Genomic DNA, 25,377 nt, shown 5'->3' with positions numbered 1-25,377 from the left:
AATATCCATGTAATTACTGAACTGGGCAAAATGGATCTTTCCAGAAAGCAAAGTTAGCCTTATTAAGGTAAATTGATCCGATCACCTCTAGATATAGAAAGTTGTCAACAACCTAAAAAAGAAAGAAAAAGAAAAATTAGGAAGTTTCATTTTTATAGTCCCACAGGCACCAGGCACTGTTGCTCTGATAACCCTCCCACTCAACATCCCCTGCACCCACGCAGCCTTGATTTGTGGCATTTGCCAATTTTCATGAACCGATTTCACATCATCAAAGTGTTTTCACTGAACACATAGTTAAGAAGAAATGTACACACCTGACTCTGGACACTGGTGTAAGAGCTTCAGCACAAGAGTGGTGCCAGCTTACATGTGTGTATAGTAGTGTGCAAGTCATTGTTTTACAAAATTTCCTGTAAAAAATTGAAGAATAAGAAACATAGTTTCTATGTGTCAGCATGAATCCATGTGTATTGCAAGGAATGTTTAAGGAAATAACACATGATTCTGTTTACTTCCTGAGGAAAACAAATTAAGTATGCTAATATGTGTCTCTGGACCTCGTGTGTTCCTGCACTGCCCTTTTCCACAAGGCATGCACTCTGTATTTCACTTGCTGATACAAATCCTATTCCTCTAAGCCCATTTTTCTGTGAGCCAGTGTTTAAACTTTCAGCCTACTGCAGCATAAAATGTTGTAAAAAGTGATTATATTTTAATAATTAATTATTCAAGAAATACTTGCTGAGCTCTTATTATGCCAGATAATAAAAGTATAAACAGATTAATCAGACCATATTGCCTCCAATAGATCCTATCATAGGCATTATATACCTGATTATATTAATTAGTTATTTAATTGGAGTTTTGAAAAGTTCTATTGAAAGTTCAGAGTGCTAAGGGAATACTTACTGGTGTTATGTATAATAAAATTAGACATTTTTGATAGACCTGATTACATGGTGACATAAAAGTTCCTAGGAGCAATAGAGGGAAAAACCAGTGCCCAAGTACTCACCAAGCCTTTGTTTCTATGACATTTGCTAATGTCTCATAGGTCAGAACAAGTCACATAGCCAAGCCCAGATTTATAGGTTGGCAGAATAGATTCTACTCTTGATGGGAGAAACTGAAAAAAATGTTGTGGCCATTAAAAACAAAATCTACCACAGCATCTACTTCTTATTTCCAATCATCCATACAGGAATGAAAAGTGTTTTTCATCTTTGCTTTTAGATGTTTTGTTTAATTCCTTCAGTTTCACAGGTGAATCCTGCAACTGTCTTCATGGAAATCTGTTTCCTCCTCAACAACTCATCAGTTTTTCCAAGCAAGCCTTTGCGTCCTTCATTACTGTAATTCCCTGAATAAGCCACTTTCTACATGTGCATGTCTTTCAAATTAATACAGTACAATACTAAATCTGGAAAATTTTATAGTTTTGCATTTTTGCTTATGTCCCTGAAGCGAAGTAGCAGGGATGTTCAGAAATCATAATTTAGTTAAAATGAGGTTGGGGAGGTGAGAAGTACCACCTCCTCTTTTGTATTTATTTTTTAAGTATCCTAGGACATATGCCCATCTCTTTTCTCACTCTTCCTTGCAAAATAAAACAAAAAAAAACCCCATAAGTGTTTTAAATTAATAGTGAAATTGCAAGCTTTTGTCATTATAAAAGTGCATGCCCTATGTCTACTTTTCCCCTACTCTAACATCCCCTAACAGCTGTTCTTTTTTGCCCATACTACCTGTTTTTCTAGATTTCCTACTCTTCTGCTAATCTAGAACCTACTTACTGTGGTCCAGCTCAAGTTGTGCATTCTCCAGAAACCTTCCTTACTTGCCCAGGTTATCCTTGGTTTCACTCTACAGAACTCCTACAGAATTTACAGCCTGGCACCATATAACATTAGCTTTAATGCACATTTTTTTACCGCTTTTATTTTTATTATTTGCTGCTGTCCCCTTTGAATTTGAGCCCTGAATTGGATGGTTATCCTTTTTTAAGTGCAGGTATCATATCCTGTCATGTAACCTATCAAAATTATGAGTTCCCCTGTTCTTTTTTCTTAGGAAATATATATTGTTAGGATTCGTTCATTTATTCAAGAAATATTGACATGATGTTCCAAGTTGAGAAAAAAAACTGCTATCTCAAGGTACAAGGCATTACAGTTGCTGTTTTGCTCAAGACAGTGTTATAAACTTATAGGAAACAGTGTTTTTGCAAATATGTCGGAGTGACTTCTAAACTTGTAAATCTCCCGCAACTTTTTTTTTTAACTATGGCTTTTTCATGAGCAACTCTGAGTATCTATTCAAAGTATCTATTTTCTGTAGAGAAGTATCTATTTTCAAAGTATCTATTTTCTGTAGAGAATAGCCATAGTCAAGCGGCCTTTGTTTTGTACTGGTTGCAAATATGGCCCTAGGGTCCAGTGACTCTGACCAGCACTGGTCTTTGACTTTCACATTTAGCAAAACAGCTGTGAGAAAGGACAGGGCAGTAGCCTAATATAGTGTCTTTGCTTTGCATACACACAGTCACTCACACCCACTTGGTCTCTTTTCTTTCTCTCTGTTGCTTTCCCTCAGTGAGAATGTGTTTGACTTAGAGTTCTTTGATATATCATGATAAATGATGTCTTGTTATGTTTTCTGACTGTTAGACTCTCCATGCGATTAAAAAGATCACATGCTCAGTCAGCTTAATGTATTTGACCTTTTCCCATGATTGACACATCCTGAATAAAATGGCTCTAGCAACTCACTAATTATGTACCAGCTGTGTTGTATTCATTGCATAGAAAACAGAAAGCTTGACTCCTTCCCTGCCAGCTAAATAAAATAGCTTGTTAGTATTATTATTAATCACAGTAAATCACATTTCCATCCCCAAATGCAACCCTTTCCTCACTGCATTTTGTAAACAGTATAGTATGACCACAGCCACATCAGGAGTCCTTTTAGTACTGGTATCTCTTATCCAATGAAAATATTTACAGTAATCCTGGACCTGCTCAACAAGATAATATCCATACAATTTAAATATCAAAACCCAAGATTTGTTGGCAAGATTTGTGCTCAAAAAGCAGTGTTGTCTTTAATGAACCCTTTGTTCTTCTAATAGGGAAAGTGTATTTTCCCTCAACTAACATACAGGTAAATTCTGAATAAAATTTGGCGTTCTATGCTTATCTCTAAAAAAAAACAACTTTTAGGATTGCTGTTCCATTCTTCCTAATATTTTCAGAATATATTCACATCTCAGTGATCTGTAGTTTTATTACTTTTGGCATTTTTAACATGATATAAAGTTAATTTGTTAACTGTTTTGATTAATTTAAAAAATGTTCATTTGAAAAGGTGCCCCCTTTAAACTAAAATTTTGGTCTTTATCATAAAATTAAAATATTTCCTAATAATCTTTAAAACTAATTTAGATTAGGTTTAACAAATGCCAAGTCATTTCAGAATAATAACATGTATTGCTGAGTTTCTTGATTTTTTCTTAAGTAATATCTATGAGAATTAAAATTCAATTTCGAGTATAATATTATAGGAAAATTTATGGTAATATTAACTTGGAAATGTTATTTATTTAAATACTGTTTTCCACAGAATCTGAGCTCATTTTCTAGTTCCTTAGGCCAGGTTATTACAGTTGGGATTTAAAAAGTTGTCAATATAGAAAGGAACAGGAAGACAATGAAATAAGACAGGAAAATTTTATTTTGCCTTTGTATTCATTTAAGACACTGAAGGTGAGGACAATGAAAGGGAAAGGGAACTAACAAATATGAGTATCTACTATATTATAGGCCTCATGTATTTTTGTTTGTTGTATTATCTCATACAATCTTTGTAGAAAACCTCTAAGCCCATTGATAATTTTTATATCTATATTAATTTTGTCCTGAAAGCACACATGAGGTTTTGGATCAGATGCAGATTATTATTACTACTTACACAGTAACCACATTCATCTCCATGCCCCATTCTTCCCCTTCAGTGTGAGGTGACACATGCAGGAGAAGAGCTCTAAGATTATGAACCTGGCAATTTGGACAGGAATTGCTGGGTAGCTGTCTTCTCCTTTACTGAGAGAGAGAGAGCGAGAGAGAAATTTTTTTCTCCCTTATACAAATAAATCTCAGGAAAAAAGGGGAGGGCCCCCAGTTTAAACCCATATCTTCGGAAGTGGACACATAAATCTAAGAGATGTGTTTATATCTCTTTAAGGTTCTCTATTCAGTGAAGCTTTAACTTCTGAAGCTTATCCTTTAACCCAGATTCCACTGTTCTTTGCTCTAGATAATTTAATCATGCAGAAACATGAAAATATTTTCTCCATGGCTTTAGAACCATAAATGTGGTAGTTTCAATACTGTTGCAATGAGATTTGTGGCTGTTAGCTTTGTCTCTGTTCTTACTTTATGAATGAATTTACTAGATAACACAGTATGTCTGTTATTTATATATTTTACTTAAAATAGCTCTACTTATGCAAAGATTTATATACTCAATAAAAATTTATTGAGCACCAAGAACTGTCAAGCATTGTTCTGGATCTATTTCTCCAGTTGGAATATATTTAACAAGACAGTGGGAAGTTCCCAGGATGGCAGTGAGCACAGTAAGAGGCCTTCTGGCTGGTGTGAGGGGGAGTTACGGGGAGATCATCAAGAGGAGATAGCAGAACTACAGGAGTGGGGCATGCAGCTCACAGGTGGCCTTGTCAAGCATTAGCAAACCTTTGGCTTTTTCTCTGAATGAAATGGAGTGACATCAGAAAGTGTAGTTGAGGAATGACATGATCTAACTTGCATTTTAAGGGGATGACCTTGGCTGCTGCGTGTTAGAACAGACTGCCAGGACTAAAGATAGACTGGAGAAGCCCTGTTAGGAGGCCATTGCAATAATGCAGGCTGGGTATGATGTGGCCCTGATCAGACTGGTGAAGTAAAATAATAAGTGGAATAATTCTTGGAAGTATTTTGAAAGTTGTCCCAACAGATTTCCCAATTGATTGGTTATGGGCTTAACAAAAAAGAAGAGTCTTTTAAGGTTCCAAGGTTTTGGTCTGAGCAACTAGAAAAACGTTTTGTCATCAACTGAGATGGACAAGACTGTGGAGGAGCAGCTTTTTGGAGGGAGTTGGGATGGCAGCAGATTAGGAGTTCAGTCCTGAACATGTTTATTTTAAGATGGCTTTTGGTCATACTGTGCTTGTGTCGGGTAAGCATTCGGATATTTTGGTTTGGAGTTTGGAAAAAAGGCTTGTGTTGGAGATACAGAATTGGGAGCTGCCCACATCAGATGGTATTACCAGCAGAATTAGGTTTTGTGGGGCCTGAAGGTTATGCTATTTTCTGGATTCCCAGAGAAAAAGAACTTAAAATTTAAATATAAATTAGCCACAGATGCAAATATTTATTTAGAATAGAAAAATTTAAACAAATACTTATTTGAAAACAAAAAAGTACAAAATTATAACATTTGGAGAAAAAACATATTGTTAATTAACTACCTGACATGCATCTGTATTACTTTTCTCCTACATTTTTATCTCTAATATCAAACATTTAAAATATTATTTTCTGTTGAGAATATAGAAAATTAATCCAGTATTTATCATGATTAATTAAAATTTATTTTTATTCATGATAGTCCAGAAAAGTTTCTTTTATCTTTACAACTTACTTACAATTTCATGAAAAATTACAAGGTGATCTTAAGAAAATGCTTATCAAGCTTCTTGCATATATGGCCTGTAAGATTTGGAAGAATGTTTCAGAAAGTAACTCTGGCACTGTACTATTGAAACCTTGCTTCTTCTCCACTACCCATATGCTTCCAGATCGCTATGCCTCTGATATTGTGACTCTACTTTAGCCTTGAACCTTTGTGTTACAGTGTTAGGTGAGAATGGCTCAGTTGATACTGGAAGTATGGCTGGAAGCCATTCCTACTCCAGGAGAGCGAACAATAACTTACATGGAAGTGACTGTGAATCACATAAATATGTTTCATTTAAGCCAACCTAAATGTATCTCCAACTGTTTCCTTTGAATTTCCCAAATTGTCCACATTCAGGTGTTCCCCATCATGAAGGTATCTTAAGTTCACAAATGTCCCTAAAATATTTAACCATAACAACACAGTGAACCCTCTCCCCCTTACACATAATTTACTCACTGACACAAATATTCCCTTATTTGTTCATGCTTTTGCTTGAACAAATAGGTAAGGTAAGGTAAGTTTCTTACCTTAAGAAAGAAAGGTAAGGTAAGTTTCTTTATAGCTACTCAGTGCTATGAGTAGGTATGGGTCTTGAATTTTGTAAATTAAAAGACTTTATTTTTAAAAGCAGTTTGAGGTTTGCAGAGATTGTGCAGAAAGTACAGTTATGCCCCTCCCTGCAGTTTCCCCTATTATTAATATTTTGCATTAGTGAGGTACATTTCTTAAAATGGATGAACCAGTATTAATAGATTATTATTAATTAAAGTCCACAGTTTACAGTGGGGTTCATTCTTTGTTTCCACCATTACATGGGATGGTATCCCTTCTCTAAAAATGCCTTATGTTCTACCTATTCATTCCTAACCCCTCCCCCTGAATCCCTGGCAAACTCTTATTTTCTTAACTGTCTTTATAGTTTTACGTCTTCCAGAATTCATGTAGTTGCAATCCCATTGTATATAGCTTTCTTGCTGATTTCTTTCACTTAGCAATATGCATTTTTGTTTTCTCTGTCTTTTTGTGGTTGATAGCTCCTTTTTATTGTTAAACAATACTCCATTGTTTATTCATTCACCTATTCATTCCTATTTTTGACAATTATGAATAAAACAGATATGGAAAATTTTGAGCTGAGTTTTGTGTGGACATTGGTTTTCAACTCACTGGGGCAAATACCTGAAAGTGAATTAAATATTGAGATTAGGATCTAGACAGATCTTAAACATTTCACAATAATTAACTCAAAGTGGATCATAGAGCTAAATGTAAAAACAAAAATTATACAACTTGTGGATTCCAGAGGACAAAATCTAGATGACTGTGAGTTGGGTAATGACTTTTTACATACATAAAAGAAAAATTGCTAAATTGGACTTCTCTAAACTTAAAGCTTGTTCCTTGTGAAAGGCAGTTATGAAAAGGAAAATACAAGCCACAGACTAGGAGAAGATACTTGCAAAGGATGTATCTGATAACAGACTATTATCTAAAATATAGAAAGACAAAAAATAAAAATAATAAAATAAAAGGTAAAATAAATTTTAAAATAATTTAAAAATTAATAAAATATACAAAGACCTCTTAAAATTCACCAGTAAGGAAATAAACAATACAATTACAAAATAGGAAAAGATCTGAAAGGACATCTTACCAAAGAAGATGTACAGATGGTAAATAAACATGTGTAAGGATGCTCAACATCATATTTTGCAAATATGGAATTGCAAATTAAAACAATAAGGCTATCACTACACATCTACTAGGGTAGGTAAAATCCCAACTAGTGACAACACTAAATGAGAATAAGGAAGTGGTACTGCAGAAACTTTCATTCATTGCTGACTGGAATGGAAAATGGTACAGCCACTTTGGGAGAGAGCCTGCAGTTTGTAACAAAGGTAAACATAGTTTATTATGCAATCCATCAATTACACTCATAGTTATTTACCCAGATATGTCTTGACTTTTTAATTACCCCTGTAAGATTCTGCCTCAGGAAGTTTCTTCAGCCTGGTCTACTTTGCATTTACTGTCTTCAAGACACCAGTTTAGCTGCGTTTCTTGGTATCCTCTTCTAACCTGATTAAGTTTGGATATAGTTTCAGATTGTTCATTTTAGCCTTGATTTGGCAAATTCTTAGGATGTTATTTCTGGCTGTTGCCCATTAACATCCTGATTAAGAATGTTAATCTTAACATTCCATAAACAAGGTCAACATTTGCCATATCCAACCCACCAGGCCCTTTGGACTTGCCAGCAAGATTCATGGTGCCTCTTATTTTTGTCTGTCTGGTAATGGTTATCTTAATCAGTAACTGTTAGAAACCTTAGCGATCTTTTTTAAAAAATATATGTTATTGATTATGTTATTACAGTTGTCCCATTTCCCCCCTTCATTCCCCTCCACCCTGCACACCCTCTCCCTCCCACATTCCCCCCTTTTAGTTCATGTCCATGTGTGTTAAGTTCTTTAGCTTTTACATTTCCCATACTATTCTTGACTTCCCCCTGTCTATTTTCTGCCTGCCACCTATGCTACTTGTTCTCTGTACCTTTTCTCCCTCTCTCCTCCTCCCACTCCCCTGTTGCTAACCCTCCATTCGATCTCCATTTCTGTGGTTCTGTTCCTGTTCTACTTGTTTCCTTAGTTGGTTTTTATTTTAGGTGTGGTTGTTAGTAATTTTGAGTTTGCTGTCGTTTTAGTATACATGTTTTTTATCTTCTTTTTCTTAGATAAGTCCCTTTAACATTTCATAAAATAAGGGCTTGGTGATGAGGAACTCCTTGAACTTGACCTTATCTGAGAAGCACTTTATCTGTCCTTCCAGTCTAAATGAAAGCTTTGCTGGATAGAGCAATCTTGGATGTAGGTCCTTGTCTTTCATGACTTGGAATACTTCTTTCCAGCCCCTTCTTGCCTGTAAGGTCTCTTTTGAGAAATCAGCTGACAGTCTGATGGGAGGTCCTTTGTAGGTAACTGTCTCCTTATCTCTTGCTGCTTCTAGGATTCTCTCTTTCATTTTAATCTTGGCTAATGTAATTATGATGTGCCTTGGTGTGTTCCTTCTTGGGTCCAACTTCTTTGGGACTCTCTGAGCTTCCTGGACTTCCTGGAAGTCTATTTCTTTTGCCAGACTGGGGAAGTTCTCCTTTATTATTTGTTCAAATAAGTTTTCCACTTGTGGCTGTTCCTCTTTCCCTTCTGGTACCCCTATAATTCGGATGTTGGAACGTTTAAAGATGCCCTGGAGGTTCCTAAGCCTCTCCTCAATTTTTTGAATTCTTGTTTCTTCATTTTGTTCTGGTTGAATGTTTTTTTCTTCCTTCTGGTCCACTGCATTGATTTGAATCCCAGTTTCCTTCCCATCACTATTGGTTCCTTGTGCATTTCCCTTAGTTTAGCCTTCATTTGTTCCTCTAATTTGTGACTAAAATCAACCAGTTCTGTGAGCATCCTGATCACCAGTGTTTTGAACTGTGCATCTGATAGGTTGGCTATCTCTTGGTCACTTAGAAGTATTGGCTCTGGGGCTTTGAGCTGTTTTTCTGCTTGAGCCATAATCTTTTGGTCTGTTCACACCTGTTACATATGAGGGGCGGGGCCTCAGGTGTTCACCAGGGCAGGGCAACTCAGTCACTGGGTTGTGATGCTGTATGTGGGGGTGGGGTCAGAGAGGGAAAAAATGGCACTTTGCTCTGCTCTCTGTTGCACCTCCGTCCCTTCCGTGGCTTCCCCCAAGCACACTGGGCCTTTCTGGTGCTGATTCTCATGTGGGTGGGCTGATGTGCGTTCTAGGACCTTGTGGGTTTCTCCAACAAACTTTCCTGTGAGGGTTGGAGTCTCTCCCTGCACCTTAACCCCCACAAAGTGTTTTCAATCAGTGTTTTGAGGCTTTATTTCCTGGCGCTAGGACCCTGGGTTGCGGAATCTGTCTTGCTCCCCAGTTATCTGTATGCAAATGTGGGACCGCTACCCAGTCAGCCAGCCACCTTGTGCACGGTGCCCTACTTCTCAATCAGTCGCCACCTCGCTGGGTTTGCCTGTTGCCACCCCATGCCCAGGGTCTGCCCAGTGCTGCCTTTCACGCCTGGTGTCATCGTTTCCTGTGCTTCGACCCCTCACCGCTCGGCTGTCCGACTCTGCCCCACTCTGCCCTACCTACCAGCCTAGATGGATGTGTCTATTTTAACTCCTTGGTTGTCAGACTTACATACAGTTCAATTTTCTATCAGTTTTGGTTGTTACGTTGTTTCTGAATTGTTGTTGTCCTTATTTTGGTTGTTCGAGGAGGCACAGTGTGTCTACCTATGCCTCCATCTTGGCCAGAAGTCAGAAACCTTAGCAATCTTTAAGGTTTAGCTTAAGTATCACCTCTCTGTAAAGCCTTCATTTGCAACTCTAGGGAATATTCACAGTCTAAACTTCTTCAGTTTTTACTTATTTCCCATCTACTCAAAATGTGGTCAAGAAATTTCAGATAAACATTAATTTTCAACTGTAATGGCTAATTTTTGGTCTTAATCTTGTTTGAATCCTTTGTACAATAGCATATAAACTGGTATCTGCACTCTTTGTGAAACTCTCTTTGGCTTCTTTTTAAATTTTTTAAAATTGTGAAGTGAAGCATACACACAGAAAAGTGCAGAAAGCTTATGTATAAAGTTTAGTAAGTATTTGTAAAGCAAAGACTTGTGTCAAGAAATAGAACATTTCTAGCATCCCAGAAGCTTCTCGTGTGACTCTCTCCGGTCCTACCTCCTACTCTGCTTTATGCCAGAGGTAACTATTACTCTGGCTTTTCTATCGATGTTTTTTTGTGCATGCATCCTGACTAGTTTTTTTATTTCTAATGCTTAATAAAGGGAACTCAGTATTGTTTGTGAGGTTCATCTATGTTGCTGTGCATATCTGTAGTTTTTTATTACTGTTGTATATATCCCATTGTTTGAATGCAACCTACTGCATTTATATATTCTGTTAATGGATTGTTGGGTTGTTTTGAATGTTTTGTCTCACAAACAGTGCTTCTTTAGGTATTCATACACACACACATCTGCATGGATTTCTCTGGTCCAGAGAAACTGCTATGTCATAAAATATGGCTATTTTCCACTTCAATAGAAAATGACATGCTGTTTCAAAGTAGATCTTCCAATAGTATAACTGCTACTAGTACTGTATGAGAAACTGGTATGCATCACACCAAGACACAGAATTGTCAGCCATTTCAGTTTTTGCCAAGGTCATGAGAATATAGAGATATCTCATTTTGGTTGGAATTTCTATTTCCCTGAGTTGAGCACCATTCCCTACATTTATTACGCATTTGGATTTTCTCTTTTGTTATGTGCTTGTTCAAGGGCTTTTTCCTTTCCTATTTTCCCCATTGAGTTTCCATCTTTTTTCTTAGGATTTATAGATTTCATGTTTTGTGGCTCCCACACTCTCTTTTAATAACTTCCCTGATGTTAATGTGATAAAATTTATTAATACTTTATACTAGTTAAGAAATTGTTTCCTTACGTGGAATCAAAAAGACAGTTCCCAGACAGAGTAGAGATAAAAAACAGGTATGTAATCTCATATGTCTGTGATCAGAAGTTTGTGATTTCATCTTTTTATTGTTTTTAAACCTTTGCTTTCTCTTTTTCTGAGTCTTAAGTGCTAATTTTATGCAAGGCTCTATCTGAATGCTCTTTCTTGCTCTATACTTTTCACCCTGATTGACATCCTTTAGTTTATTAGGATAGAAGAATACAATGTAGTGATGGTCCAAGTAATTTGAAGTTACTAATAATGTTTAAGATGCCAAAGTTTTGTAAAGTATTTTAAGAATTCATATTTGTAGTATGTCTCGATATCTGAGCTTCCTAAAATGTTATGTTATTTTTTCAAGCTTTTCTTTACACATTTTAGATTATTTGTTGAATTTACATGAAAGTAATGATGTTGAAAATTTGCAGTTGTGTTGACTGCATAGATTAATGCATGTCTGTTTGGTGAGGTGATTTCCTCTTCTCCTTATCGATTCTGATACGTATGGCCAGGGGATGACCAGGGCAATGTATTATACTTTTTATATAAATTGGGAAAGCTGAAACCTGCTGATAAATAAGGATAAAATAATATCTTGTTTATATTTGTATTCTTGACACCTATCATAATATCACTCAATAAATTGTTCATCATATCAGTAAACATTTGGTAGGTACTTGCTGTATGCTAGGCATTGTGTCAGGTGCCAAAGATACAAGATGGGCCTTTCCCAGGGAAGATTCACAATAGAAAAATTGCTTATAAGTATATAATTACAAACAAGAGTCATTGTGCTTTGGTGTATGTGATTAAGGGGAAAAAGCGGTCGGCTATATTTAGAATGAGGGGGTGTGGAAAACTTTTAAAATCCTTGAACTGAGACTTTGGAGATAGAGAAGTACTCATTAGATAGTCAGGAGAGACAAAGATGTTTCATGCAATAGGAAGAATAAGAGCATTAAGTAAAAGCAGAGAGATTTGAGAAAACCTGGAAAATTCAGAAGTGAAGGGGTACATACCATCTCATAGTGTCTGGCAGAGTATGTTTAGAAGCCTGGCCAGAGAGATAGGCAGAGAGGTCAGATATCATTTGGCTTTATAGAGTAGTAAAATTTTTATCCTGTAGGCAGCAGAGAGCAACCAGTGAGTATAAATCAGGAGAGCAATGTAGTCGTATTTTTATTTTTGAGGAAAAAATCCACCAGTATACAGGATAGATGAGGTGGGACAAGATTGGAGTTACAAAAGAAAATATTAAGGAGAATGTTCTGACCATCCCAGTGAGAAATGATCAGGGTCCAAACTAAGACAGTAGCTCTAGGGGTGTTGAAGAGGGGATGGATTCATGAGAATCTAGTGATAAATTGAATGGGCTTGGAGATGACTGGGCAGATGGTGCATTTGCTGAGATAGGTGATAGATAGTTATTACTGGGGAACAAAGAAAAGGATGAATTTCATGGGCATCCTGAACTTGACATGCCTTTGGGAAGGATGTCTGTAGTCTGAGAGAGAGTTTCAAGTGCCAGGATATGGGTCTCAGAGCCTGATATGTATATATATATATAATTTAATACATTATTAAATATGTAAATGCATATATAAAAGATATAAAATAGTTATATATATAAAATACATGGGATTATCTATTTATCTATCCATCCATCGATCTACCTATTTATTGGTTGAAATCATGAGATCAAGGACAGAGTTCTGCGGATCCCAACCTTGAGTGGGTAAATGGAGGAAGAACCATCGAAGGCAACTGATACCAATAAAACAAAGGAGGAAGGAAGAGGGCCAAGAGAAGTTGTCACAGAGAAGAAAGTGGCCAATCATATCAAGTGCCACCGATAGGAAGAGTAGAGCTGAAAACACTCCACAGGACTTGGCGTTATTAGAGACCTGGGTGAAATCCAGTTTATTAAAGACTGATCATTTGAGACGCTTAACTGGCAAGGGAAAGGAACTGATAAGGTAACTGGTTAGTTGAGAGTAGGTAGAAAACAGGATGAATTTTTTAAATGACAGTGGTATAGTTATAAACTGGGGAAATAGACACAGTGATGAAGACAGTTAATAAACTAATGGTGATTATGAACTCTATAACCAAGTAATTAGTATTATAAATGTTTGTGATAACTTGTGGTATACTTAAATATAGTACCAAAATATAGTACCAAGCCCCTAAGATTTATACCCATCATAAACACGGAAATTATGTGCTGGATTGAATTGAACTGTGTTTCCATTAACATACAAGTTATCTTCTGTGAATAATTTAGAGTTTAATTTGTGCTTTTACTTCTCATGAAGGTCATCGGACACTATTTATTGGAGTTCATGTGCCCCTGGGAGGAAGGAAAAGCCATCGACGTCATAGGCATCGTGGTCATAAACACAGGAAGAGAGACAGAGAGAGAGATTCGGGATTAGATGATGGAAGGGAGTCACCTTCCTTTGGTAAGAATCGCCTTGTTTTTATTACATTTGTGACTGTAATGATATTGTACTTGTTCATGCAATCCAATTAACAGTATACTTCATAGTCATAAAATTGTTTAAACCTTTCTGAAATATGTCGTGTTGGACAGATGGGGAGAAGAGGGAGAGAGAAAGCTTAATCTTTATTTTCTCTTATGCATTTGCTTTGTGAAGGTGAGACTGTCTTGGATTTATGATTGAGAAAAACACACGTAAGTAGAAATTCTTAGTTGTACAAACTCTTGATAAGTTATACAAATAATAGTCATTACTCTAAGTAGTTTTAAAATCCAGAGGGAAATGCTTTACAAAGTTCCCACTTACACTATTGCTAATCTACCCAAATTTCATTTTAGTATGCAAACTTTCTATTTTGAATGTTCTTCCTTTGAAAGTAGGTACAGAATATCTACATACAGTGATATGGCCATCATTAACAATTTCTCAGAGCCATGGGAGCCTGTGTACATGATGTAAGCAAGAACCAAGCTTTTAGTCCTTGACCTTCCCATCTCCTGTGACCCTCTTCACAGCACCCAGCTCACTTACCCATCCCTAATTACTCCACCTCTCAGTTCACTAATGCCTCACCCTGCTCTCTGAGTGCTGCTTCTCTTCTTATTTGCTTGTGCAACTACTTGATCTCTTCACCTTCTTTCTATCCATGTGATATTCTTTATTCATTTTCTTATCCTACTGTGATTTTGTAGCTTGTAATTTTAGTAATACTTTTGCTAGTATTCTAAAAATCTTTAGTCCCCTGTTATAGTGTTATTCATCTTCACCCCCTGTTTGAAAAAATGGATGTTAAGGTTGAGTTTCCTCCATGTCTCTGCTTTCTCCCTGCCCCCCAAGTAGGCATGCTCTGTGGGACACAGGCATGCAACAGGGCGGGTTGTAATCATTTAAATTCATGATCTAAGTGGAGCTTCAATGCCTCTTCCCAATTCTATTGCATTTCCTTGAGCTTTGAAAAAAAAAATGTTTTCAACCTTTTTTACCATTCTCCGACATGCCCCTTTTCACCATCACTTAGTAGATGCTTTGTACCTCAGAAGGAAAATATGTCACCAGAAAGAACTCACGCAACTTCCCTTCTATTAAATATACAGCCCTATATGTTTATAGCTGCAGCTATCCTTTCTCCCTTTTAATGCAAGAAGAGAGTTTTCTTTTTAATTGTTTGTTTCCTGTTCTCTCCCACCTGGAAATTTACATAATTTATAGCGTAAATGACCTCTCCCTGTCAACTGGATTATTCTCATCATCCTGCAAGCAGGAGAGAGTCTCCTCTATTTTAAACAGTTCCCAACCTCCCTCAAACCCACATTCCCCCATTCATCTGTATTCAGATATGAAGTAATTTAGTGGCATGTGAAGTCTGGGGTAACAATTTTACTTGTGATGCCATATAGATATTGCTTTATCCAATAACTGTTTTTGCTAAGTGTTGAGAAGTCTGTAGTCTTTGTCTTTTTATTTTTGCAGTTTCTCTTTGGTACTTCAGTGCTTATAGACATTTTTCTGTGTCCTTTTATTTAAGAAAACTTGCTAAGATAGGCCTAATGGTGGGTATATTAAAAAGCCTTTTCAATCTGTTTACACAGATACTTTTTCCACATAGAAAACATTTTTCTCTTTTATCTAATTCTGTTCCATTTACTTTGGTCTCTTATTTGTGAATTAATTATCTGCATACTGGATTTATGATATCTGCTTTTTATCATTTTCCTTTGTAGCTTAATATCACTCTCTCTATATTATTAATTTTATTATCTACAACATCAGTTCTGCATTTTACTACTTTTATTAGGGATATTGATTTTGCTCTTGCATTGTTAGTTTCCTTAATTTTGTTCTTATCTCATTTTATTTTCTTTACATTTTTATCTGTTCTTTCCTAATTCATGTTTGTTTTTCTTCTTGGTAGAGTCTATGTTTTCATAGTCTAGTGGGCATCCCCACAAATTATGGACATTTTATTTTGATCCTGATGTAGATATTTTTCAGAGGTATGATCTTTCTTTGGAACATCTAGATATTTTGACTTTCCATTGACTTGTAATGTTTCTAGACTCCCAGTTTTTTCTCTTTGCTCATCTTTTTATAAGGCCAGGTATATTCATACTAACATGTCCAGCTGTTTCCCAAGATTTCTCAGAGAGGAGCTGCCGTCAGTGCTCTTTGTCTCCATTATCGTATAGAGTTGTGGGTGTCAAATACTAAACATCTCTATTTTGAGAGGCCTGTATTATCATTATAACCATCCCACTAGCATCAGCATTAATTATTATCAATAACATTTGTAAAATGCTTTATAACAGGAAAAATAATTTTGCATGCAGAGTTTCCTCTCTTGGGACTTAGCCCTACGTCCTTCCAAAAGACTAATTCTGGAAGATGGACAGATGTTCTATTTACTATATATTGTTATGATTTCACAAGAAATTTTAAATTATAATTGAAATAAGTGTGACAAAGAGAAGTATTGAGTGCTGTGAATTAGGATAACATACCTGATTTAATTGCTTGCATATGAATTTTCTTATATGTGTGTTTGCATATGTGTTTTGCAAGGCTGGTTAGGTAGTCTTGCTCAAGTGTTTATTACATTGAAGTGGAACTGAACAATATATAGAAGAGGAGATGGTATACGCAGCGACCTGAAAGTGGGAAAAAGCATGATATTTTTAAAAATCTGAAAGATGGCTAATATACTGGGAACAGAATAGGGAATAGAGTGGCAGAAAATAAGGTTAATGAGTTAAGTAGGGGTAGGGTCCTACCACAAACATTTATTTATACAAACTGAACTAATGAGCAAGATAAAGACAGACTCACAGATGGAGAGCAGGCTGACAGTTTGGGGGTGGGGTGAGGATGGGGGTGGAGCGATTGAGCAAAGAAGGAAAAAAAGAAAGAACCTAACAATCCCATTCCTATGTACTTACCCTAGAAATACAAAGACTTCTGTTTAACTGAAAACCCCATAGAAGAATATTTACAATAGTTCCATTTATAATTGTCCCAAACTGGAAACAACCTAAATATCCTCCAACAAGTGGATGGATAGGCAAACTGTATGTTTCTACAATGGACTATTCCTCAGCAGTAGAAACAATGAAACTGATACACTCAGTGACACAGGTAAATTTCAAAACTTCAAAACATTACATGTGATAATGTAATGATGAATATCATTATTCACTTGGAACAAAGTGAATAATGATAATCACAAAAGGTTATGTGTCATATTTTTCCATTTATATGACATTTTGAAAAAGGAAAAGCTATAAGAAGTAGAGACCAGATCAGTCGTTGCTAGGGATTAGGGAGAGACTTGGGTGCAAAGAAGAGACTGCAAAGAAACATCAAAAGGGAGTTTTTTTGGTAAATTATATTCAGCATAGTTTTAGTATAAGTGAATTTTATCATAGTCTACTCTTTGGGATATTTAAAAATATATATCATATGATGAGAGATATGTGTGAGAGAGAAATGGAAGTAGTTTACATGAATGTTATAAATAATCCAAAGTGACATTGACGTTTGATTTTATTTTTGATAATATCTAAACATTATTTACTATTTTATTCTCTGAAATTTTGCTAGGCTTAATATAATGCTAAATTTAGTTTTACCTCCCAGGTTTACTTTAGATGAGTGTAGTAGTAGGGGTAGGGGCATAGGAATGGTGATGAAGGAGGTGGCCAGGACATTTGGAGCATGAAGTCTTGGTCACGCGTATTCACGTCTCTGTTTTTCCATAGATACCCCTTCACAACGGGTACAGTTTATTCTCGGAACTGAAGATGATGATGAGGAGCACATCCCTCATGACCTCTTCACAGAGCTGGATGAGATTTGCTGGCGTGAAGGTGAGGATGCTGAGTGGCGAGAAACAGCCAGGTGAGGATTGTTGTTGAAGGGTAAATATATACTAAAGAGTTTTCATGCTATTAGAAAAATGCTTTTCTACTGCCATGATTTGGCAAACATCCATGAGTGCTGCTAATTTCTGAAATTGCTCAGCTGGCCTGGTCATACCCTAGAATGGGATACGAGTCAGAACAAACTCTGAAGGCAGTAATGATAGTAGATAGTGATGCAGAGCCAGCTGTGCTGCAGTCTTAGAGATGAACAGTAGCATCATTTGTGTGTCATCAGGAAAACAACAAAAATCTGAAAGTAATTTCTTTCTTTCTTTTTGATTGCTGGCTTGTGCACAAACTAGTGATATTATATGATAATTTCAGTGGGGGGCTTTTTAAAAGAAAGGATAAACATTATAAGAAGATTTAGGTATAGTCCTGGATTTATGTATAATTTGATGGGGATTTTACATATATATGTGTGTGTGTGTGTGTGTGTGTGTGTGTGTATGTATATACATAATATTTTATTTATTTATCTTTAGAGGATAAGGGAAGGAGAGAGGGGGAGAAATATTAATGTGTGGTTACCTCTCATGCATCCCCTGCTGGGAACTGGCCTGCAACCCAGGCATCTGTCCTGACTGGGAATTGAACCACTATCCTTTGGTTCGAAGGCCTGCATTCAATCCACTGAGCTACACCAGCCAGGGCAAAATATATTTTTAATGTGTTTCTAGGCTATGTATACACTCAAATACTGTGGTTTTTCAAAATTACTTTCTAAAGATTACTTTTTCTGGCATTTGTAATTAATATTTCTGTATTGCTATATAGTTGAATTACTATAAAAAGTAACAAAGTAAGTTTTGCACTTGTTTTTTATTTATTCTTACTCATTTATTAATATTTTGAAGTAATTTATTTTGTGCCACGTGTAATAGATATAGAACAATAACAACAAAATCTTAGAACTTGCCTTTAATAACCTCAGACTAATTTGGGGATTTAGAAAAATAAACAAAGTTGTAAATGGTCTATAGTACATTCTGTGATACAGACATGCCCAAGGAATTGTGGGTATACCTAGGACTGTCACTCTCTGCTTCTAAAATTTTAATGTGAATACCAATCACATGTAGTTTTGTTGAAATGTAGATTTAGTAGGCCTCAGTCACAGTGTCAGAGTTTAACAATCTTCCAGGTGGTGTCACACCAATATTTTGAGGTTGAGGGCTACATTTTGAGTAGCAAGGATTTAAAACACTAGGGTGAAAAGCAAATAATTTCTTAGGGGCCCTCTAAGATGGTGGCAGAGTAGGAAGATAGATCATATACCTTGTCCTAGAACCAGACTGAAATTAAATTGAAGAAAAGAACAATTACCCAAGTCCAACTAAAGGCTACCTGAAATAGAGAGTTAACCAGAGATGGCCAAAAAACCACCCACAGACTGGTAAAAGGCTGGAACATCTTAGAGTGGCCAGCCTACTTTGCACAGATGGCCAGCTGAGGAGGCAGCATAATTGTAAGAGCCTCCCCATGAGAGCAGAGAAGCCAGGACCACAGACTGGCTTCCCAAACACAGAGAAGCAGTGCTGAGAGCAGCCCAGCATGCAGCAAAACCAGTGGTGAAAGGCCACAGAGCCTTTCTCTGCTGTGGAGAGACAAAAACTACTGGAGACCATCCTGCCATCTTTGTTTTTTTCCTAAATGGGCAAAGCAAGGGGTTTTGCTCACAGCTACTCTCCTTGGGCCCCAGTGAAGAGAAGGCAGTTCAACTGGAGGCACTGGAGGAAAATCTAGAGTGGGAAGCATTGGGGAGAGACTTGAGAGAGTGGCTGTGGAATTTTTCAGGGCGAGATATACACGGGCTCCACAGGAGCCATCTTTCTTGAGGAAAGCTAGCCCTTCCAGGGGAAAATAACGTACCTGGTCCTGTGGGATTCCATTCCACTACCCTCTGGAATCCTCTTTGCTCCTCCTTGCACTTTTTTTGTTCTGCTTTCAGTTTGGCTTTGTCTTGGTGTTTTTTTGTTTGTTCATCTGTTTTTATTTATTTATTTCTTTTCTCTGATCCTGCATCTTAACCCCTGCTAAGAAGACAGCAACATAAACAGACTCAGGGGGTAAAGAGACTGCCTGAAGTATGCAGCCAACCCATTCACTTTCCTGGGAAACAGACTGGCACTTCCCTCTCATGGGAGAGCCATAGAAACACCCTACAGCATCTGACAGACCCCAAAACTGGGCTCATAAGGCCTACTAGGGCCCTGCCCTGACAAGTACAGGGGAAAAAAATCCCAGACAGACTAGTAGCTCAGGAAGAGGGAACATACCCACTATCTTCCCTGAAGTTTGAAAGGCACCTGCCACAGGAGATCCAGGAATCACAGCCCACTGGTTCCGTCAGAAGCCTTCTCAGAAATAGTTGGGTCTGCAACTAGCCTAAGACTGACAACAGGCTAACAGACAGAGAAAGGCAGAGGTGGATCCTGCGGTGACATGGGACATTTGCTGACACACTCCTAGACCCAATGCTGATAAAAGCCAGCTTTGTAGAGCAGCTTTGTCAATCCTGGGAACAGCAAAGCCTGGAGGAATCAGCCATAAGCTATGGATTGATTATAGGTTCAATAAGGCTGCCTAGAGCAAGATGTGGGCAGCACCTGACATTGGCATACACCAGACTCAGATGTTAGAGCTGCATCCAAAGGGAGAAATCAGAAGGCAAAAACCAAACTCTGCTGAGACAAATTCACTTTGTTTTTTTCATCATTTTCACAATTTTTCTTTTTTGTACCCTTTTCATTATTTTTTATCTACTTTTTCCTTTTTCTTCTATCTTTGGTGTTCTATTTTTTATACCTCTTATTTTACTCTCACCTCTTCTTTTACTCTCTACTGTTACCTTCTTTCCTTTTATTATTTTTGTTAACTTTTCTCTTCCTGTGCCTTAGTTAGCCAGCTAGAGGGGAAGTTACCACCAATGAATGAGCCAATAACAATCAGGACCCAAATAAAAGAGAAGAGTCTACATAACTCACACAAAGGATATTCCTAGAGCATTCAGAGCAGGAGATCAGGGAGTCTGCACCACTGGGACTCACAGGATTTCTACTGCATAAGGCTACTCCACAAGAGAGGGAATCAAAGCAGATCAATCTAATATTTATAAACAAACACAAAGAGACACTCAAATAGGAAGACAAAGAAACAACCCCCCAGATGAAAGAAAAGGAGGAATTTCCAGAAAAAGAACTAAATGAAATTGAGGCAAGCAATTTTTGAGACAAAGAGTTCAAAGTAATGGTTATAAGAATGCTCAAAGAGCTTAGTTAGAACCACAAGAAACTTAGTGGGAACTATATCAGTATGAAAAAGGACATAGAAACTATGAATGAGAACCAGGTAGAAATGAAGAATATACTAGAAGGAATTTAAAGCCAGCTAGATGAAGCAGAGGATTAAAGCAGTGAGTTATAAGACAAGGTAGGAAAAAACACCCAGTCAGATCAACAAAATGAAAAGAAAAAGCTTTAAAAACAATGAAGATAGTTTAAGGAAGCATCAGGGCAACACAAAATATAACAGTATTTACATCATAGGGATAGCAGAAGGAGAAAAAGGGGAACAAGGGTTAAAAACCTGTTTGAAAAAATAATGACAGAAAACTTCCCTAAGTTGGTGAAGAGTCATACAAGTTCAGGAAGCACAGAAGTTTTCAATGAAGATGAACCCAAAGAGGCCTATTTCAAGACACATCACCATTAAAATGGCAAAATTTGAAGACAAAGAGAGAATTGTAAAAGCAGCAAGAGAGAAACAGCTAGTAACATACAGTGGAGCTCCAATAAGGCTATCAGCTGATTTCTCAACAGAAAAACAATAATACGGAAGGGACTGGCATGAAATATTCCAAGTAATGACAAGCAAGGACCTACAACCAAGACTACTCTATGCAGCAAGGCTGTCATTTAAAATGGAAGGAAATATAAAGAGCTCCCCAGATTTTAAAAAAATGCTAAAAAAGTATATCTCTCCCAAATCAGAGCTGCAAGAGACGCCAAAGGGACTGCTCTAAGTAGAAAGAGAAATAGAGGGGGTAGGTGAGAGAGAGGAACAGAAGTACAAAGGGGAAAAATGGCTATGCATAAGTACCTATCTATAATAACCTTAAATGTAAATGGATTAAATACTCCAATAAAAAGACTAAGAGTAACTGAATGGATAAAAATTATCACCTGCTTATATGCTGTCTACAAGAGACCCACCTCACAAAAAAAGATCTACATAGGCTGAAAGTGAAGGGATGAAAAAGAATATTCCATGACAATGGACATGAAAAAAACCTGGAGTAACAATACTTATTTCAGACAAAATAGACTTAAAAACAAAGGCCATAACAACAAACAAAAAAAGGTCACTACATAATACTTAAGGGAGTAATCAATGAGAGGATATAACCCTTCTAAATATATATGCACCCAATATAGGAGCAGCTAAATGCCATATAAAGAAAATTTTGAAGGATCTTAAGAAAGAAATTGAGAGCAATACAGTCATTATAGAGGATTTTTAACAGCACAATGTCAACAATGGATAGATCTTCTAAACAAAAAATCAATAGGGATATTATGGCATTAAGTAACATTTTAGATGAAATGAACTTAATTGATATTAAAGAACATTTCACCCCAAAGAAGCAAAATATACATTCTTCTCAAATGCACATGGAACATGGTAGGGCACAAAACCAGCCTCAACAAATTCAAGGAAACTGAGATCATATCAAGCATCTTCTCACATCACAAGTGCTTGAAACTAGAAACAAACCTCAAGAAAAAGAACCTCAAAAACATTCAAATACATGGAGGCTGAACAACATGTTTTTAAATAGTGAATGGGTTAACAATGAGATCAAGGTAGAAATAAAAAAGTATCTGGAAACAAATGAAAATGAGGAAACAACAACCTAAAATCTATGGGGCACAGCAAAGCAATCCTGAGAAAGAAGTTCATAGCATTACTGGCCTACCTAAAGAAGACAGATAAATTTCAAATAACAACATAAATCAGCACTTAAAAGAAATTTGGTAACAACAAACAAAGCCCAGAGGGAGCAAAAAGAAGAAAATAATCAACATTAGAGTGGAATGAAATGACATAGAGACTAAAAGAAAAAAATTAAAAGGACCAGTTAATCCAGGATCTGGTTCTCTGAAAAGATAAACAAACTTTTAACCAGATTCATCAAGAAAAAAAGAGCAAGGACACTAAAAATAAATGAAAGAGGTGTAACAACTGATATCACAGAAACACAAAGAAGTGTAAGAAATCACTGTGAACAACTGTATACCAAGAAATTGGACAAACAGGTGAAATAGATACATTTCTAGAAGCATGCAATTCTTCCAAATCTGAATCAAGAATAAGCAGAAAGCCTGAATAGACTGATGACACCTAGCAAAAATTAATCAAAAAATTCCTGGCACACAAAAGACCTGGACCTGATGACTTCACAGGTGAATTTTACCAAACAATCAAAGAAGAATTAACACCTGTCTTTCTAAAACTGTTCCAAAAGTTCAAGAAGAGGGAAAATTCCCAAACTCTTGTTACGAGGCCAGTATTATCCTAATCCCTAAACCAGGTAAAGACACAGCAATTAAAGAAAATTGCAGGCCAATATTTCTTATGAATATAGACACTAAAATCCTTAACAGAATATTAGCAAACCAGATCCAGCAATACATTAAAAAGATCAGACACCATGATCAAGTAGGATTTATCCCAGGGATGCAAGGATAGTACAATATTCGCAAATCAACAGATGTGATATATCATATAAAGAAAATGAAAGACAAAAATCACATGAGCATATCAATAGATGCAGAAAAAGCATTTGATAAAATCCAGCTCCCATTTACAATTAAAAAACTCAGCAAAGTGGGAATAGAAGGGGCGCACCTCAACATAATAAAGGCCACATATGAAAACATCATATTCAAAGTGCAAAAACTAAAAGCATTTCTGATCTCTTCTTAAGATCAGGAGCAAGACAAGGGTGTTCACTTTCTCCACTCTTGTTCAACCTTAGAGCAATCAGACAAGAAGAAAAAATAAAAAGCATCCAAATTTAAAAGGAGGAAGTAAAACTGTCATTATTCACAGATGACATGGTAGCATACAGAGAAAACCCTATGGCTCTACCAAAAAACTACTCAACCAATTTGGCAAAGTAAGGAATACAAAGTTAACAGTCAGAAATTGATGGAATTTTTGTACACCAAAAATGAACTATCAGAAAGAGAAACTAAGAAAAAATCCCATTTACTCTAGCAACAACAACAACAAAAAATAAAGTACCTAGGAATAAATTTAACCAAGAAGGTAAAAGATCCATATTCAGAAAACTATAGAACACTGAAGAAAGGGACCAGTAATTTACAAATAAATGAAAGCATATACTGTGTTCATGGAATGGAAGGATTAACATCTTAAGAATGGCCATACTACCCAAAGCAATCTATAGATTCAAGGCAATCCCTATTAAAATACCAATGGTATATTTCACATATCTAGAACAAAGACTCCAAAAATCTATATGGAACCAAAAAAGACTCTGAATACCTTCAGCAATCTTGAGAAAGAAGAACAAAGGTGGAGGAATCACAATACATAATATCAAACTTTACTACAAGGCCACTGTAATCAAAATAGTCTGGTACTGGCATAAGAGCAGACACATAGGTCAATGGAACAGAATAGAGAGCCCCCAAATAAACCAAGTTTTTATGGTCAATTAATATTCGATAGAGGGGACACAAACATACAATGGAATAAAAACAGTGTTTTTAATAAATGGTGTTGGGAGAACTGGACTGGTACATGCAAAATAATGAAACTAGACCACCAACTTATACCACACACCAGAATGTACTCAAGATGGATAAAAGGGTTAAATATAAACTGTGATACCATAAAAATCCTAGTGGAAAAAATAGGCAGTAAAATTTTGGATATCTCATGTAGCAATATTTTTGCCAATATATTTTCTAGGGCAAGGAAAACAAAGGAAAAAAATAACAAATGGGACTACATCAAACTAAAAAGCTTCTGCATGGCTAAAGAAAACATCATAAAATGAAAAGGGAACTGACTTTATGGGACAATGTATTTGCCAACAGTACATCACACAAGCATTCAATCTCCAAAATATATAAAGAACTCATACAACTCAACACCAGGAAGACAAACAATCCAATTAAAAATGGGCAAAAGACTTGAACAGACACTTTTCCAAGGAGCACATACAGAGGGCCCTTAAGCATATGAAAGGATTCTCAGTACCACTAGCCACAAAGAGATGTGAATTAAAACCACAGTGAACTACCACTTCACACCGGCAGAATGGCTATCATTAATAGGTCAACAAACAACAGGTGTTGAGGGGATGTGGTGAAAAGGGAACCCTAGTGCACTGTTGGTGGGAATGCAGACTGGGGCAGCCACTGTGGAAAACACTATGGCGTTTTCTCAGAAAACTAAAAATGGAACTGCCCTTTGACCCAGTGGGACTATACCCTAAGAATCCTGAAACACCAATTCAAAAGAATTTATGCACCCCTGTGTTCATAGCAGTGCTATTTACAATAGCCAAGTTTTGGACACAGCCTAAGTCCCATCAGTATATGAGTAGATTAAAAAACAGTGGTAAATTTACACAATGGGATACTA

The 25,377-nt window shown here is 36.5% G+C and overlaps 1 protein-coding gene across 7 annotated transcripts in view; it reads left to right on the top strand.

The window, feature by feature from the left end:
• SLC4A10 (solute carrier family 4 member 10) overlaps positions 1-25,377 on the top strand; it is a 262,715-nt gene that overhangs the window by 113,823 nt on the left and 123,515 nt on the right. For all 7 annotated transcript variants that reach the window (XM_037044586.1, XM_037044585.1, XM_037044584.1 and 4 more), the window contains exons 3-4: positions 13,598-13,744; positions 17,536-17,674. In XM_037044586.1, coding sequence (XP_036900481.1) covers positions 13,598-13,744; positions 17,536-17,674 — 286 coding nt within the window. The remainder of the gene's footprint in view (positions 1-13,597; positions 13,745-17,535; positions 17,675-25,377) is intronic.

The sequence above is a fragment of the Sturnira hondurensis genome, unplaced genomic scaffold (assembly GCF_014824575.4).
Source record: "Sturnira hondurensis isolate 20B ecotype Veracruz unplaced genomic scaffold, ASM1482457v3 Scaffold0004136, whole genome shotgun sequence".
Taxonomy (NCBI): Eukaryota; Metazoa; Chordata; class Mammalia; order Chiroptera; family Phyllostomidae; genus Sturnira; species Sturnira hondurensis.
The sequence above is the reverse complement of the archived record's forward strand: the minus strand, read 5'-3'. Positions and strand labels throughout refer to the sequence as shown.